Source organism: Trachurus japonicus, chromosome 5 (assembly GCF_045865225.1).
Source record: "Trachurus japonicus isolate A0001 chromosome 5, Traja_1.0".
Classification (NCBI taxonomy): domain Eukaryota; kingdom Metazoa; phylum Chordata; class Actinopteri; order Carangiformes; family Carangidae; genus Trachurus; species Trachurus japonicus.
The window spans coordinates 30,858,134-30,876,209 of record NC_140911.1 but is presented as its reverse complement, the minus strand read 5'-3'; the positions used below and the strand labels follow the sequence as shown (position 1 = coordinate 30,876,209).

At 42.7% G+C, this 18,076-nt stretch overlaps 1 protein-coding gene across 3 annotated transcripts; it reads right to left on the bottom strand.

Annotated features, from left to right (window-relative positions):
• Positions 1-1,356: 1,356 nt before the first annotated feature.
• On the bottom strand, positions 1,357-11,123 carry h6pd (hexose-6-phosphate dehydrogenase (glucose 1-dehydrogenase)). 3 transcript variants are annotated; one of them, XR_015035871.1, is made up of 6 exons: positions 11,034-11,123; positions 5,913-6,579; positions 5,700-5,817; positions 4,161-4,430; positions 2,004-3,432; positions 1,357-1,675 (listed from the first exon to the last, which is right to left on the bottom strand). XR_015035871.1 is itself a non-coding variant. In XM_085777402.1 (5 exons), the coding sequence occupies exons 2-5, from the start codon at positions 6,552-6,554 to the stop codon at positions 2,087-2,089; spliced, it is 2,376 nt and encodes a 791-aa protein (XP_085633528.1). In that variant the 5' UTR covers positions 6,555-6,579; positions 7,437-7,559; the 3' UTR covers positions 1,964-2,086. The 3 variants fall into 3 exon arrangements, 1 of the variants encoding a protein (XP_085633528.1); XR_015035870.1 differs by lacking the exon at positions 11,034-11,123 and adding an exon at positions 7,437-7,559; XM_085777402.1 differs by lacking the exons at positions 1,357-1,675; positions 11,034-11,123 and adding an exon at positions 7,437-7,559 and having other exon boundaries at positions 1,964-3,432.
• Between the last annotated feature and the right edge of the window lie 6,953 nt (positions 11,124-18,076).

Below are 18,076 nucleotides of genomic sequence, written 5' to 3'. Positions count from 1 at the left end.
GATTATAAGTGCACATATGAAATTTGTCTTTTGGCAGCACATACTGTATTTTACAACATCAGATGTCCGTAGAGTGCTACAGTTATACTCTGCACTCTGTAAACTGTAAACTGCTGTGTGTACTTCATACTATATTGGTCTAGATTTTCACTCATCTCACACTGAATTAGCCTTAGATAAACCACCAACTTCATTTAACACTCTCTCACACACACACACACCTTTCAGTAAAAAGGACCATACCTATTGTTTTCAAACCGTATTAATTAGACTTCAAACCATTCCTGACTGCAAGTTTTCTAACCCCAGTAATTGCATCGTAACGCAGTTGCAACGCTCTCTTGCGGGAGAAATCATGTGCAGGAAATCATCTTCTCTTTAAATGTGAGAAACCACAAACTGCATGATGCCCTCAGCATGGAGCCTCCATAAGAAAACCAAGAACAGACTGTTGTGTAAAAACAGTTTCCTCCTTTCAGCTGCCATACCACAGAATGATAGATATAATGGAGCTCTCATTCTGATTAAAGATCATCTTTATACAGTGGCATGCAATGGTTTGGGCACCCCTGGTCAACATTTCTGTTAATATTAAAGCAGAAGTAAGTGGTCCGGTCGTTTTCGCTAATGCTGCGTTCCAGGCAGGCTTTTGAAATCGTAAATTACAGCTTCAAGTCACAACTTACGACTTTGTAGCGTTCCAGGCAACCCACTCGTGTTTTTCCGACCTGTTTTACCGGTGAAAGTCACTATAACGGCCACTCGTAACTTCCGACCGGTGAACTCGTACCAGATCGAACTGGTACGACTTCACGGTCGGAAAAATACGAGTTTCCTTGAACGCACCATAACAGTCCTCGTCCCTACGTCGCCACATTCACGGCGTCCCTTGGCTGCACACACAGCCCTGCATGCCGTTCTCTCTCCTCATTGGATAAAAACTGTAGGATACGATAAATGTTTTCTCCTCGGCTCAAAGCAGAGCAGAGTGACTGACAGACCCGTGTTTCGGTCCAAACACTCTATGTAAGTGATTGCTGTCGGAAGATATAACTATTTAAGACTTATATTAACACAAATATATCACTTACTTATGCTTTAACAGTTAAGCAAGTGGAAGATGAAATAATCTCCAAAAGGCATATAGTTACAGATGACACATTCCCTTTACATTTTAAACTTTTTTTTCTCTCTTTTTTTATATTTTCAAATTGACAGAAAAGGAAAATGGCGTGCAGCAAAGGTTTGGCCACCCTGCATAGTTAGGACTTAGTAGCCCACCCTTTGGAAACTATCAGTGTGTAAATAGTAAATAGCTCCTTGGTCAAAGTTATCGGAGAGCTCAAGTCTCCTGGGTTTCCCATTCTTTTGCAGGCTGCTGCTTTGTTTCCCTTTTTCACTCTAAAACTGTAGAAAGCAAAACTAATTCACTGATGTTGCTTAAAATATTGCAAAAGAGTGTTTCATGTTTAACTTTATGCTTTTTGGAGATCATTTCATCTTCCACTTGCTGAACTGTTCGCATAAACTGAAATTTTGACCAGTGGTGCCCAAATGTTTGCATGCCACTGTACCTACTTTAACAGATGGCAGGTTGGAGTGTAGGACATCACTCAGAAACCTGCTGACATACTTCAAAAGAATGCAGCATGAATGATCAGTATTTAAAGGGATAGTTCAACATTTTGGCAAATTGGCCCATTGCCATAATCACTATACTCATAGCAGTAAGTTTGTTACCTTTATTTGTCGGTGCAAGCTATTTTTAGAACGGCCAAGCCGCAAGCTGCTCGGAGCTACGCTACGGAGGCTAATGGGATTTCTTGGTTTCACACATCAAACTCATCGAATACACAATCCAACACCTCCAACATGCTCTGGTGGACTTTCGTTCTAAAAATAGCTCGCACCGACAAATAAAGGTAACGAACCTACTGACTATAGGGATTATGGCAATGGGCCAGTTTGCCAAATGTTGGACTATCCTTTTAATCAATAAGAAGAAATATGTAAAACTACTGGTCCTCATACATTCTTTATCCAGCATTGAAGATATTTGTCTAATTGAGAGCTGGGATTACAGCCTCTATCCTAAAAGTGCATCATAGTCGATGTACCACACAAGTTTGCCTTTAGTGGGCTTTACACCGGTGACAGGCCATTTCAGGGGGTCGTCCTTCACTCGGCTCAGCTGGGTGATCATCTCGTGCTTGCTCTTACCCATCACTAGGAGAGCCACTTTTTGGGCTTGATTAATGGCAGTGAACGTGAGGCTCATTCGCTGGTGAGGTTTGTCGGGGCTTTCAGTGAGGGCCACCAGTCTGTCCCCGAGTTCCTCCACCTTAACGCCGGGGAACAGAGAGGCCGTGTGGCTGTCCTGGCCGACTCCCAGCAGCACAAAGTGGAAGCTGGAGCCATTCACCAAGTGTCTGATCTCTTCTTCATACATCTGCGCTCCGCCATCCTCCTCCACACATAGACGCTGGTGGAGCTGCACTGGCATGGGGTGGATGTTGAAGTAGGGAATCCTTATGAACTGCAGCAGGTGGCCGTGCAGCAGGTAGAAGTTGGAGTCCAGCTCAGTGAGCGGCACGCAGCGCTCATCCACCATCCACACGTGGGTTTCCGTCCAGGGGAAGGTGAAGTGGTGCAGGGCCAGCCTGTGGAACAGAGCCAGGGGTGTGGACCCGCCGGAGAGGGCGAGGTGGAAAACGCCGTTCTCGCGTACGGCCGCCTCCGCCGCCTCCTGCACGTCAGCGGCCAGCTGCTCCACGAGCTGCTCGGCCCAGGCCGACACCATTTCATGAGTGCGAAACTTACCCTGCATCACTTGGAAATCTCTGGCCGACGTGCCGCCCATCTGATCGGGGCTGATTATCACCACCTCGCTGTTGAAGCTGACGTCCTTCCCTTTGAGACGAACGTCCAGCATGTCCCCGTTCTCTGCCCCGCCGGGGTAGATGCGGGGAAAAGCGTTGGACAGGCTGTTGAGCAGCGGCGTCCACACGCCCCAGGAGGCCAACAGGTTCTCAGTGCTGATAAAACTGTTCTTATGTCCGCCGAAGATGTGAGAGATCAACTCTGCATAAGCTTCCCTCTCCTCTGTTGGAGTCTGCACATAGTAGTCGGACAGAGGCAAACCTAAAACACTGATATCGGCTGGCTCCGTCACCTCCTTCCATTCACCATCCATTAAAGCCGGCTTGAACAAGTTCTTACTGACAAGAATGGCTGGATATTTAAGGCTGCCGTGACCGAAATAGAAAACTATCTGTTTGGGCTTGCAGTGGACGCTGTTGTGGTTCTGAAGACAAAACACGTCGTTCTTGAAGAGTATGCGAGCGTACCCCACCCGTTCATCTAACATCTTCCCTGAGGTTAAAACAATGGGCACACCTTCGTACCGAGCCTCGTCGATGTGAGCCAACACAGCTGAAATACACAAACACAATCCCTCATTAGTTTATCAACTATACACTCCTCAAAAAAGTTGGGAAAGGTTTTTTCAGTCAATCATTTCTCCCCTTAACAATACCAATTGGTGTTGTATTTTATATCGTTGGAAAGCCTGATCAGTCACCTTTACAATGAGGTACAACTTTCTTCATTTGACACTGTCGGGGACCAACCAGGAGTTGTTGAAGGTTAATCAACACACCCAGGCTAATCCCAAAAGTGTTCAATTGGGTTGAGGTCTGGACTCACAGCAGGCCACTGCATCCTCTCCACTTCCAAATTGTGGAAGTACTCTGTGATGATCATGGCTCTGGAGGTAGGTCCCAGATCCTGGAGATATGGGATCGCCACTGCTCCAGAATCTCATTCAGAGATATCTTACTTGCCTTCAGTGATGAGATGTTCTGTTTTGGGAATTTTGGCACATTTTTGGGGGGTCACTACCCACACGTTTAGCTGTGTTGCTCATTCCACGAGTGCATGATCCTTACAAATTCTACCTCGTGGTAAAGGTGACTAATCAGGCTTTCCAACGATGTAAAATACAACACCAATTGGTATTACTTAGGGGAGAAATGATTGACTGAAAAAAGGTTTCCAAACTTTTTTGGGAGGAGTGTATCTGTAGAGCAGTATGTAGGATTTCTACAAAGAAGGATGCATTAAACCAGAACAGTTAAAATGAAGAGCCATCATATTCTCACCTGCAAATGTCGGTGTGAAGGTGAGGTGACCTTTGGTTTTATTCAGCTCTTTCTGAACCTCTGACGTGTATGCTTGGTACTGGCCAATCACAGCTTGACTCTTCCCTAAGGGCAGCAGAGAGCTGATGATGCGCAGCTTGTTTTCCATGACTTCCTCATTGCTGGTCATATTCATGGGAATCTTCATGGTCAGCAGCGTCATGACCTCAGTCAGGTGGTTCTGTAGCACATCTCTGATCACCCCGTACTGATCGTAGAAGGCGATACGACCTTGAGGTTGAAAACAAGGGAGAAAATGAGCTTCCTTTGAAATTCAAACTTGACTTTTTTTTATCTTATAGCACACTCAGTGCTGAAGACACATCGACCACCTTTAATAAACACACAGCAGCATGTGTCTTCACAACCACTGCTGTCAGTTTGGTCAGCTTCTCCCAGTTCATTGAAGATCCTTCAGTGTCATTTGCTGACCAGGTGATTACACCTGGTGAAAACACTGAATGGAGCTGGACCATGTAAATTATAATCATGACGGGGCTGTGAGCTCATCATCCTCACCTCTAAAACAAACTAAAAATCAATCAGCTGCAGTGGATACAGAACATCAGAGAGGGGCTGAGAGAAAGATTACGGCGTTCTTCTCTGATACAGTATAAGTCATGATTCAGATGTTTGGGAGGTTCTTCAGTAGAACTGAATTATCTGCATAGGTGTCAGTCCATTCCTGTATAAACAGACCATGGGATTAAAACTTGAAGAAAGACTAAAAAAGCAGTTTTCTTTGAATATTATGTAAGTTAGTAAATGTTCACAGGCAACCAAATGAAAGGGACCATGACCACGATGGAAACATTTGGGATAACGTCCATAATTCTACAGTCATGTGAAAAAAATAGGACACCCTATGAAAGCCTGTGTTTTTGAATAATTTAGACATATGATCCAGATATTTAATACCAATTTTAACAATACTGGGAGATTCAAGTTATATAGCTAAACAACTTAAAATGAAAAAAACCTCAAAAGTGAGAGTGAACACCATGGGGAGATGGAAGGAGCTGCCTGAAGCCTTCAGAGAGAAGATTGTAGCAGTTTATGAGTCTGGTAAGGTTTTCAAAAAGGTCTCAAAACTATGTGAGTCAGCAATTCCACTGTCCGGAAAATAGTCTACAAATGGAGGACATTCAAAACAACTGCCAACATGCCCAGGTCTGGCCGTCTGCGCAAGTTCACCCCAAGAGCAGAACGCAAGATGCTAAAAGGAGTGTTGTGTCATCACGTGACCTACAGCAGCCTGTTGCTACTGTTGATGTGAAAGTGCATGTCTTTATGATCATAAAGAAGGCCAACATGAAGGCCAGACTTAAGTTTGCCAGAGATAACGCAGACAAAGACTTCTGGAATCATGTTCTTTGGACAGATGAGTCCAAAAATTGAATTATTTGGACACCAGAACAGAGGACACATGACTGTATAAGCAACATATAAAATATCTAGTTGTTTTCAGACACTTGAAAGTGGACAGGTTCCATTTCCTACCTTTAACATCCAGGGTCTCTTTCAACACAATCTCCACTCTCTCCATGTGGTGCTTGTTCCAGATGGGATCCAGAAACTTCTTGTTCTCTGCTCTGAATGGAAGGATCTTGGCCACCACCTTCTCACAAAAGCAGAGACACAAGGAATCAGACATCTCAATCACAGATTCACAGGAGAAAGACACCCTGACTGTGGAGGATATTATGTCCTCACCTGCTTTCCCAAGTAATGGTCAATTCTGTACATCTCTTCATCCTTCAAGAAGCCCTCGAGCTGAGATGACAGCACCTGAGCGCTCCTGAAGTCGTGGCCGAAAGGTTTCTCCAGCACCACCCTCAGCCACGCCCCGGCGGCCGGCCTGCAGCTGCTGTTGATCTTTTCAGCGATGTCCGCGTATGCAAAAGCTGGCACCGACAGGTAGAACAGTCTCCCTGCCTCTGTCATCCCCTCTTGCTGTACTTTATTCCCAATGTGCTTGGCCAGCTCCTGGTAGTCCTCCAGGGATTTCAGCTGCCGGTACTGTGAGAGTCGGAGGAACTGGTCCTTCAGAAGAGCGCAGCGCTCCTGAGGAACGTCCTTGGAGCACGACATCGCCTTGAGGATCTCAAAGAGGACGGGCGTGGCCGTGTCGGGGGGCGACAGTCCTCCGCCGTAGAAGGAGAAAGTGTTTCCGCTGCTGACCTGGTTGATGTACAGCTGGAAGAAGCCGTGCCACAAGTACTTCTTCGCCAGGTCACCGGTGCCCCCCGCTATCACTACGGAAACATGGCCGGGTCTCTGCGCCTCCTCTTTCTCCTTTCCATATCCTCCCTGGGCACACAGAGCGACCAGGAGGAGGAACACCGTCGCAGTCATCCTCTGGTTTTAACCGTCCAAACTCCTGAAGGACAAAAGCAAACAGAATTTATTCAAACGATTAGTTGTTTGGTCAAAAAAATGTCAATCATTGTTTCCCAAACCACAAGATGACGTCCTCAAATTTTTTTTGTCCACAAACCAAAGAGATATGCAGTTTATTGTCATAAAGGAACAAAGAAACCAGAAATATTCACATTTAAGAAGCTGAAATCAGAGAATTTGGACTATTTTTCTTTAAAAAAAACCACTCAAACCGATTATTAGATTATCAAAATAGTTGATGATTAATTTAATAATCGATTATTGTTCGATTAATCAATGAATTGTTGCAGCTCTATACGGGATTATTTTCATTATCAACCGTCCAGCTGATAATCAATTAGGCCTACCATAGCTGCTTGCTCAACCTATAAAATGTCTGAAATGAAATTTATTAAGTTCAGACGTGATGTTCTGTCCCAAAGGTGTTCACTTTACTATCACTGAATGAAGAAAAGCAGCCTGGCAAACGTTCATAAAATTACTTAAACAATAACTCCATCATTCGATTTGACAAATTGAATAATAAACTAATCTTTTCAGTTTGTCATAAAAGCTACTAAACTAAACATGACAGTTTCTCCGTCTCAAAAGCTACATACATAATGAAAACATTTGCCCTCTGAGAAAAGCTCGCCTAAATGACAGCAGTCTCACTCAACAATGTCAAAAATATAAGTCCTCATTTGTCATACAACAACCACACAAGTTAATACAACTAAACTTAAAAGGCAAATTTAAATATCTAACCATCAAGACAGTATAACAGTAACTTCACTATAAATGCGAGCACAGTTAAACACACTGACACCCATAATAAATAGATAGGCGATGAATTACTTAGCAGAGTCTCTGTCGGCCGCTCCTCCTCAGAATCACTGAGCGCTGTGCTGCAGTGATACGCTCATGAGCGTAGTGACTGCTGGATACTGGAGCAGCAGCTGAGTAGACTTTGCACTTTGCTCAAGGGCGTTGAGCTTCAAGAATTCTGTTGTTGACAGAAGCTACCGGGAAAGTCTGACCAATTCATTGATGATTTTGCAAGCACCCAAGATCATTTATTTAGAGAAGCTAGAGGAGAAATTAGAAGGACTTTCAGACTTTTAACTTGAGTATTTCTTCTAAAATCTTGTTTAACTTCATGCATTTTTTGGTGGAAATTTGGCTTTTAGTCAATAGCTAGTCAATGTCTTGATAGTAGTAGTAGTAGAGGTGACATCTTTACCGTTCTCACTGACCTTTGTTATAAGTCTACACTGATTCTGATGAATTAAACCTGCAGTTGTACTTTAATTTGATTCACAATATTACCAAGTGAACAGGACACAGCATCGAGATACTTTTATGGCTGAGTGTAACATCTGGGCTCGCTGTGTTCCACATTCATGTTTACACAGTGACATCGCAAACAGCAAAGGCCACCTCATGAAAGCTGACTGCTGACCTCTGCTACTACTATTTAATAATGGGAAATAAGACTTTTCGCTTTTTATACTTAGCCACCAAAGATTAAAAGCTCACACTAGTGGGAAGTGACACTATACCCGTTATATTTTACTTAATTACGCTTTTGAAACTGATTAACTATTGGAACTCTTCTAATCTTTTTCCTCTGTTAACTCCTGAAGCTTTGACTTACCCTGCTGATTTCCCCCCAGAAGAATCAATAAAGTGGTGTATTATCTGAAGAGACACTATCTTCATTCAGGATTTGACATTATTCCTCTGCAACTGCACCAAAGAAATTTCCCGGTTTATTTCGACACATGATTCCCCCCCTGTCACGAGGGACTTCTGCTTTACCATAGAGAATCTGCCCTCCTCATGTTCATGCTCCAAAATCAACTCATATCATGGATCCATTAAATTTGCCATAAGCAGTTAGCAAAGGCATCCTCTGTTTAATGATCTCTCACCACACAGAACAGACCACACAACTTCCTGGTACTAATTCTAAGGAGGAGAGAGCACAGCAGGGAAAACTGTCCACATGTTCACCTTCCTTCACGACTGGAGACGGCACTACAGACATGTCTGTGTCCTGTTTGTCACAGCCCAGTGGTCTATACAGGAAAAAACATTTGCACGTCCTCAGACATTACAGCAAGGATGTTACAACTCTCCATGGCTGTCATTTAAAAAACAGATGAGGCTTTTCATCTTCACTGCATCACTACTAATCATCAAGTCACTTTACTATCATTGAATAAACTGTAAAAGGAAAGCAGCCAATCCTTATACATTTTCTGATAAGGATTGGAGCATTAGGGCCCTAATACGTAAAAACGTAAAACGTTGTCATTGTCTCGTTTTTATGTAGTCCTCTAATAAATTTTTGTATACTTTGGGAGCATACAGTGTGACAAATTTAAATATCTAACCATCAAGACAGTTGAACAGTAACTTCACTACGAATGTGAATGACAGTCAAACACACTGACATCCATGCAAATCTCCAAAGGTGAAATAGATACTAACTTTTAATTAACTAACTTAACTAATCATCAAGTCACTGGCTTCATGTAGCTATAGTTTAGTGGTGGAAGATTCAGATACAGTAAGACTATATAACAAGTGAGAAGTGGAAACAGTTTTCTTGTTGCCTAACATGGGAATCTTTTTCTTACAACACTAACAAGGGGATGTTTCACTGCACATGCACAGGCAACAGGCGGTCTATTAGAAACACCCACTAGTTATATATCTGGTGTTGTGTTACACATGGACCCTCTTTCTTAATCCTGGGTTACCCCAGTCAAGATACTATTGTGGATGCTAACTCTACCAGACTGTATCCTCACATATGCAGCAAGGAAGAACATTTTTGTCTTGGATAAGTGACAAACACCCCACTAAGTCAAACTGGCATAAGATAATTATGGAATGTTTTCCCCTTGAGTAGCTGACCTGTCTGCTTCACTCTTCAGAAGGACAGTTTAGGAACATTTGGACTCCATATCTTCACTTTTCCAACTCTACAGTGGCTTCAGTGCTTTCGAGTGTTGTCCTTAGCCTTTAGCTCTTTTCCTGCGTCTTGCTCATAACACTGTACTTAGGCTACAACCTGGTCATTTGGAACTTCCAGAATTGTGATCTGGGGTGTATTTTTATTTTATTTATTTTAATTCAGTCTAGTCCTTTTTTTCCCACAGTGAAGGCCTTTTCATTGTACTGGTCAGGTGCATGTGAGATGTATGTACGGGCTGTCTAGACCAATGTTGTATTGTATTGTTGTTGTTTTATCGTTATTGTTATGTCAATATATAAAAAGCTCAATTAACATATTTGAGAAAAAAAGAAAAGAAACACCCACTAGTTAAAACTAATGCAGTCTATTATACATTATACATTACATATCAGTCCTGTAATGAATCCTCCCTGATGATCAGAATGAGTTTAAACTAGTGAAGCTCAATTTATCACAATGTAACTGAAATCATATGGTCAAGTGTGATATTAAAATGTATAGGCTAACTGTAAAATGTGTCACAGCATTGTTGTGTGTTATTAGCACCATTAGTGCTGTGTTGCTATAGACACGCCCTGGCCAACTTATCATATCCTAATAATACATAAAGGGACATGATATAGCATCAATTCTATTTTCTATTGAATTCTGCCCATATAAGTAGGCCTAACAATATTGTGTTTTTGGTTTATTCATGCAGAGATCATGATGAGGTTGAATGTGAATATAGTAGGCTATTATATTAGCTATATTATTATAAAGAGAGCTGTTCTTATCACTGGGCCCGTCCCATTCAGGGTGGTAGCTAGGATTCATGTCAAGGCTGCTGTTTAAACTGGATTTGCTTATCAACGTGTGATAAACTGCCATCTGAGTGTGTGCAGGTGTTCACCACTGTAGAGGAGCACACAGAAACTTTGCTCACAACACACATCAGATCAAACATCCAGGTTTTATTCACCAACATCTGAACTGAACTGAGTGTCTCTCATGAAACACACACACACACGCAGACACATGTGCAGTTCACTCGTCGGTCTGACAGTGTGTGAATGGACCTGGATTGTCTCTACAGATCCTGCCCCACACGTGTTGCGCTAAATCCTGCACCCCTAACAAAATGTGTCTTCTAGCTACTTCCTGTGGTCGACTAGAAAGAAAACAACACACAATCAGCCTCCACTGATCCTGACACAGTTACAGGAGGAGCAGGCTGTTGACAGGGGACCAGATGATCCACAGACAGGAGTGAGATGGAGCAGCTTCACGACGGACTAACATACGGCGAATCAGCGATTCACCTGCTAGCTGTCACACTGCACACACACCACACACACACCACACCACACACAGTTCTCTATGATCGTTTAGTTAAACCTGCTCTCGTAATGTCGCCGACACACGTGGACAGGACTGAACTACGGCCGGAGGACACGGAGACAGACGTGGAAAGTTAACAGGATACGAACCTGCTCCGTGGAGCCATGAAGCGCGCACACTCCACCTTTAAACCCCGCTTCCTGCAACAGTCACGTGACATGATCCTACTCGGATGTTACAGTCAAGTGTGTGTGTGTGTGTGTGTGTGTGTGTGTGTGTGTGTGTGTGTGTGTGTGTGTGTGTGTGTGTGTGTGTGTGTAGGACACAAAGGCAGGATAAGTCTCTATAAGGTTCAGATCCGTGGCTTAGGAGGCACAAAGTGTAATAATTACAGAATGATCTCGTTGTAGGCTACTTGCATTTCCAGAAACACAATTACAAGATAACAAGATTATTTTATTTGTCACATACAGAGTAACATGTAGTGAAATGTCTCCTGGTTGCTCATAAACTGGCCATATAAATAGAATAAATAAGATAAATATGAATAAAATAAAACTAATATGATGTAAATAGGTGTCATTAAATATAGTAATCTAAACAGACCCGACTGGGTTCAGTCAATGTCAAATCTAAAACTTCTCATTAATAATAATAATAATAATAGTTTATTTGTATAGTACCTTTCATGCACAAAGTGCAGCCCAAAGTGCTTTACAGGGTAAAAGAATGGTACAGTAAAAGGCAATACAGACAAGATAAAAAAACATTAAAACATAATGCATGCAATTTAAAGTACAGTTTACAACAACAACAAGGAAGAAGAAAAAGATAAATAAAAATAAATAAATAAAAAAAAATGACTGAGATGAGTCTGTCATGACCTGACTTTGCTGACCTCAGGTTCATTCTTAAATTTTGATATTTTCACATAAGAAACTAAAGGAGCAAAAATTCCTGACTGAAAGTGAGACATCTCATTCCAGGGATCTCTCTGTGGTTGTATATCTCCCGCTCTTTGTGATCATTTTTTCTCTTTTGTGATGTTTACAACGCCCCGACACCTTGGCCTCTGGGACCTTTGCCCATTAGATTAGGCCAGGTGAGAAACTTCAACATGGACAAGAGGTGGACCTTATGGACTGATCTGTAAAGTTCAAGTTAAGATCACATTTAAACACTTCAAACAGTTTGTTAAAAATGAACTTTCCCAGCGATGTGTTAATTGCTCTAACTCATTATATTTAATCTGAGGCTCCAGTCAGCTGTAGGCTATTTAATGTCCCTGACTGTTTGCTGTCACTTGGGGGCAGCTGGAGACTGAAGTATATTGTCTTAACAAGAAGGACCTCTGTTGGTCTCCTTGTGGTATAACTGCTTTCTACCTCCATCAGACACAAAGCAGTCTCAGGCCTCTCATGCCACCATTAATAAATGCCAACATCTCTCATAGATTTTTGATTTTAGCGACAGGAATGAAAATCAGTATACCACAAAAAGTTAAATTTAAGAAGATAAACTGTGTCCTGTTTGTGCCGCATTGTTCAGCTGTCTGGTGTCACCACCTCCCGAGTCCAGGCCTACCTCAAACAAAGCAGGTGCCCTTTTGGCCAAATAATGATCTGATTGTTGTGGACCACACGGCCAGTTGCGCTCCCCGCTCCTCCCTGGTCCTCCTCTCAACAGTTGTGGTCGTTACAGCACAGACCTTGACTCAGCAGCGTCACAGTGCCGAGTCGCAGACTAACTCACATAATGTGGGCGAGCAGCTGAGGGACAACTTATCCCCTCTGCAGCATACTTAAAATCTTAACACCACAATCGGTGGGTGCCACTTGTTTTTCTGTCCCAACTGGAATTTTCTTCTTCTTATTATTGATTTTCATATGGGAGACTTTTTTTTATAAACAGCATGAACTTTGAGTAGCTGTTTCAGAGCTTTCAGTTGTATCACAAGATCTTCTACTTGCTCCCAACGCTCAGATGAACTCTCAGCCTCAACTTTTCTGGCAACATGCATGAGAGGTTATTGAAAAGAAAGAAAAACAACCAACAAAGCCAAAATAAGGATAAGGTGCCCAGAAAAATGGAAACATAAACATATAATTAAAGGGATGGTTCAACATTTTGGCAAATTGGCCCATTGCCATAATCCCTATTTGTTTTTTAGGCAAATGCAGAGACTGCTTGCCGGAAAACTGCCTCTGACGGGAACACGCGTCAGCTGTTTTGCATGAATTTACCTCAAAAAACAGCTCCATCTCATAAGGTTCCATTATTATCTCATGGCGTGGTGAATGTGCAGGTCACAACTTGTCCACGAAAGCGTTTTGGTGTGTATTTGATGAGGGAAACCAAGAAATCTCATTAGCCTCCGTAGCGTAGCTCTGAGCAGCTCTCGGCTCTGCTCCATCGTTCTAAAAATAGCTTGCACCAACAATTACAGTAACAAACCGGTAACAAACCTACTGCGATGACTATAGGGATTATGGCAATGGGCCAATTTGCCAAAATGTTGAACTATTCCTTTAAGACAGCTGAGGAAGAGGATACAAATCTTCTTTCCAAACAATGGACAAATATATTATAGACTACACACACACACACACACACACACACACACCATCTGCACCGCTACCTGACAAACAGCTGTAATGCCTGTGATCACACTGTAGAGCCCTCCCAAGTTGGCTGGCCACTGTGAAATGTAAACAGTAAACAGGATGGAGCATCCTGTGTGTGTGTGTGTGTGTGTGTGTGTGTGTGTGTGTGTGTGTGTGTGTGTGTGTGTGTGTGTGAGTGTGCAATGCATGGGTGAGGGGTGTGGAGTGTGGAGTGTGTGTGTGTCAGGGGGGGCTGCTAAAGAGAGAATGAGCCCATGCAGAGTGTGCTAGCCCAGCTGTCACTGCTATAACTTCAGACTTGAGAGACTGCAGGATGCAAGCTGGAGGGCCACAGTGTGCGCTCAACTGTGTGTGTGTGTGTGTGTGTGTGTGTGTGTGTGTGTGTGTTGCCACCCCACACCCCCAGGCATTCTCCACAGCCCCTGGCTTCCTTCCTCCCCTTTGTTAAGCCTGCGGGGCAGACTTCGTCAAGCTGAGCACACAAACGAATGCATATGAATGTGTGCTGTCATCTTTATTAGACCCCTTTGCCAACACCCATTACATTTAACACGGGTCTTTACCGAGGAGGATTTCACTTTCAGTCATGCCCCTCGTCCCCCCCCACTCACACTTGCCAGACGAGAAGGATTATAGTGACCTCAGTCTGGGGGTACATTTGAATACACAACCTGTTGCTCACTAATAAGACACTGAATACTGAGAAATGAACAAAGCCTCATTTTTAAACGACTCTTTGTCACTCTGAGTAATTATACGGTTGGAAACGGTTGTTATTTGATATAGAACTTTAAAGGCTGCGTTAATTAGTGGTGGTTTTATATTTCAAAGGTGAGACAATCCTGCCAAATAATCTTTCTTTGGTTTCCATCTATAACTGCAGTGTTTTTTTTTTTCCCCTTCCAGTTGGTCTTTGATGCATGAGGTCAGAGCCAATGCAGGCAGCGATGACTGATCAGCACAAAGCCACAAATAGACTTTAACCCATGTGCATATGAGTAATGCTTGGTGTTTTCAAACCAAATTCTCACATTACTTCTCTTCAGAAGATGTCGACCTGTCGGAGCGTGCTCTCTCTTTTGTGTCTGAACGCTACGCTGCACACAAAACATCCCACATAGACAACAGTCGCCCGCCCCAAATTCCAGTTAAGGGAGGTAGTGTTTCCAGTGGTGGCATGCAGAGCTTTTAAAATGAGATGACTGAGGACACGGGGGGAAAAAACAATACACAGTGCTTTTCAGCAAAGTCCAGACGACACAGCGCATTAAGCCTTAGTGTAGAATAAAAAGGCCACTGCAACATCCGATCCCTAATTGTGAAGTAGATAAAAAGAACGGCGGTTTGGATTTGGTTTCTGCTGCTATTATCAGAGCACACTTTAGTTGACAGACGCCATACAACATGTGGTCTGTGGTTTTTATTCATATTTGGTGAGAGACTTCATGTACATGCATTGACCTTGGTATGCAGAGATTAGTGGGTCCAAACCCTCTCTGTTGTAGTTTATTTGCGGAGCTTATCAGTACATGGCATCGCACCGTGCACAGGAGTGAAGTCACCTTGCGCTTCCCTCAGAGTCTCACAAACAGGGGTATGATTGTTGGGCAGAGAAATCTAATGTCTGTGTTGACACATCTTTGTTTTTGTCATGGTGGAAAACTCAGATTTTTTTTCCTTGAGTGATTTTATGATATCAGATAAGATGAAAGATTGCACATTCTTTTATGGGTTGAAAATCGTAGGCTCATACATGACTCTCCCACGGTGTGCTTTCAGCCCTCTGAATCAGAACCCCCATTTTGAATGACTCAAGAGCCTGTCTGATTATCTGGGGGTTCAAGCTGACTTTTAATATGGTGATTTAGATGAATTCATGTTACTTTATTGGAAATCTATCAAATTTTCATACACCCATCATGTACTGAGACAACTGGCAAGGCAAGGCAACTTTATTAGTATAGTCCATTACAAACAGTTTGTCTCAAAGGGCTTTACATGGCATCATAACAACATCCTCTGCCCTAGCGACTGAGGAAAAACTCCCAAGAAAACCCCTTTAACAGGGAAACGGGGAATTGAGACATTTGAAGACTCAATAAAAGCAAAGTGAATCAACAAAAATATACTCTATATGAAACATACAACTGGTCAGCAGTGGTTGAAGTAATGTACTTCAGGTACTTCCTCTTTTTACACTTTATTTCATCCCGTTTATTCAGCCGTTTCCGTTTCTATTTATGGTGCAAGTCAAGATTTCACATAAAACATGTGATAAGTCAATGGAATGTTGTCATAGTTCAAACAATCCATTTGACCCATGGTAGCTATCTACTGCATTAAAAGGATAGTTCAACATTTTGGTAAATTGGCCCATTGCCATAATCCCTATAGTCTAAGGAGTAGGTTCGCTACCGTTAATTGTTGGTGCAAGCTATTTTTAGAACGGTGGAGCAGAGCCGCTAGCTGCTCAGAGCTATGCTATGGAGGACAAGTTGTGACCTGCACATTCCCCACGCTATGAGATAATAACGGAACGTTACGAGTTGTTTTACAGGTAAATGCAGAGACTGCTTGACGCAAAACTGCCCCTGACGGGAACGCGCATCAAGGGTTTTGCATGAATTTACCTTTCTATTTCCTTCCACTGAAAATTAAAGGTAACAAACAGGGATTATGGCAATGGGCCAATTTGCCAAAATTTCGAACTATCCCTTTAAAGTATGGCCCTCATGTTAGTGCCTCAAAAATCATGATTCAATGATATTATAATGTGATGCTGACAAAGGTAATAACTTTTACACTGAGTGTATTCTGTTGCAAACACTTCAAACGAGGGATGTTTACTTGTCAACGTGTATTTTCATTGTGTGGCGCTGACTACTTTACTTAAGCAAATACTCTGAGCACTTCTTCCACCACTGATGGCTAGGCCGTAGTCATCAAAACATAGACAAAGGCGCGAATCCATCATTTCTTAACAAGGGTTTTGGGGGGCCCTCGCTGTGAGAGGGGTGGAAAACAGTAGGTGCACTCCATGTTGGCAGCACACAAAAACTCCCCAGTCCTTTCAAAAGTGGTCCACCTCTCTGTTTGCTGATACCACGAGAAGTGTAAGGAAAGCCGTGGGTGTGGGGGGGGAACAGGCTCTGAATGACATGGCGTTGCTGCTTCGGCCGCTGTTCAATGACCCACAAAATTCAGGCCCAGCCCCCAGTGTGAAGTACTTTTGTGTTGTCATTGCCCTCAGAAGCCCGGGGACCAGAGGGAGGGTGGGGTGTTTGGGCTGAGCGTTGTGAGGCCACGGCCCGCTCTCCAGCAGGACGCATGCTCTCCTAGGTGAATAAAAAGAAGCCTGTATTGTAATGAACGCATTTGCATACTTCTGTGTTAGAGAGGGTGTTAACCTTTGACACCTTCGAGAACTGGATGACAACAGAAACCACTTCTCGGAGTCTTAAGCGTTAACACAGTTGAAAATAACACCTAAGCGTACCTCGGTGTGTATCAAACCTGATAAAGACGGGAGAGAAAGGGCCGCCTCAAGTGCTTAAGATGGAAGTTTCCTTCAAGTGTCAGTTCGCACTCAAAACAAAGCGTGGTGGTGATTTGTAAGTGTGGGATATCTGAATCTTTAAGCACAGTGTCGAGCCTGTGACGTGAAATACAGATCACAGATTTTCATGTTTTAGAGGAGTTGTAAAACAAAAAGCTTTTTTATTCAAAAGAGCTGATATTTGAACAAATGTGGAGACTCAAGATGAAGAAAGGGTCCAAAGCGCTCCAATGTGTTTTTTTCTGTCAAAAGGATTGTGTTTAAAATATGATCTTGGGACATGCTACCTGAAATTCATCAGTTAATACCGAAAAATAATCTTAATTCTTATATGATATAATGTTTTTTTAATAAGAATTGAGTTTTGTGTGCATGGTTGATCTTTGATCTTTAACTTGAGTGTATAATTGAATAAAGTTGATGTTTTCCTCTATACTCTATAAGGTGAACATGTCTGGTAAGAATGATACTCAAACTACAATTTGTTTTTTAAGTAATTGAAGTAATTGTCATCTGAAGGTCAGAAAGTCATAACTCAACCCACACTTAACTTGTTAATCTATTTTTTTTAACAACATCTTTCACTCCGTCTGTTGTATGATTAATGTCCATGTCCGTGTTTGGTATCGTTGGACAAGACAATGTCGTCCTCTCTGGGCTCTTTGTCGGCCTAGCTGGCTGTGTTTGGCTCTCAGCCTGAGGGGCTCTTCTCCCCAAGTACACGCCGCTTTGCAGAGAAGACTTGACTCTGAAATTCCTCCAGATAAGAGTTGCTAGGTGATGCTATTGTCAGATCTTCTTTGTGGTCACATATTCATACCCAAATTGTAAGGTTCTTTATGAGGACCGCCTCATTAGTAGTCATATATTCATACCAGACCACCCCCCCACTTGACCCCTCCTTTACCAGTCGTGGGAAAGACAAGTCCAGGATGAGACGTTGAGGATTCAGGCAATTACTTGGAAGACGGTCAGTAAAGATTGTCCAGCTTAAAAACACTTTTATTTTCAC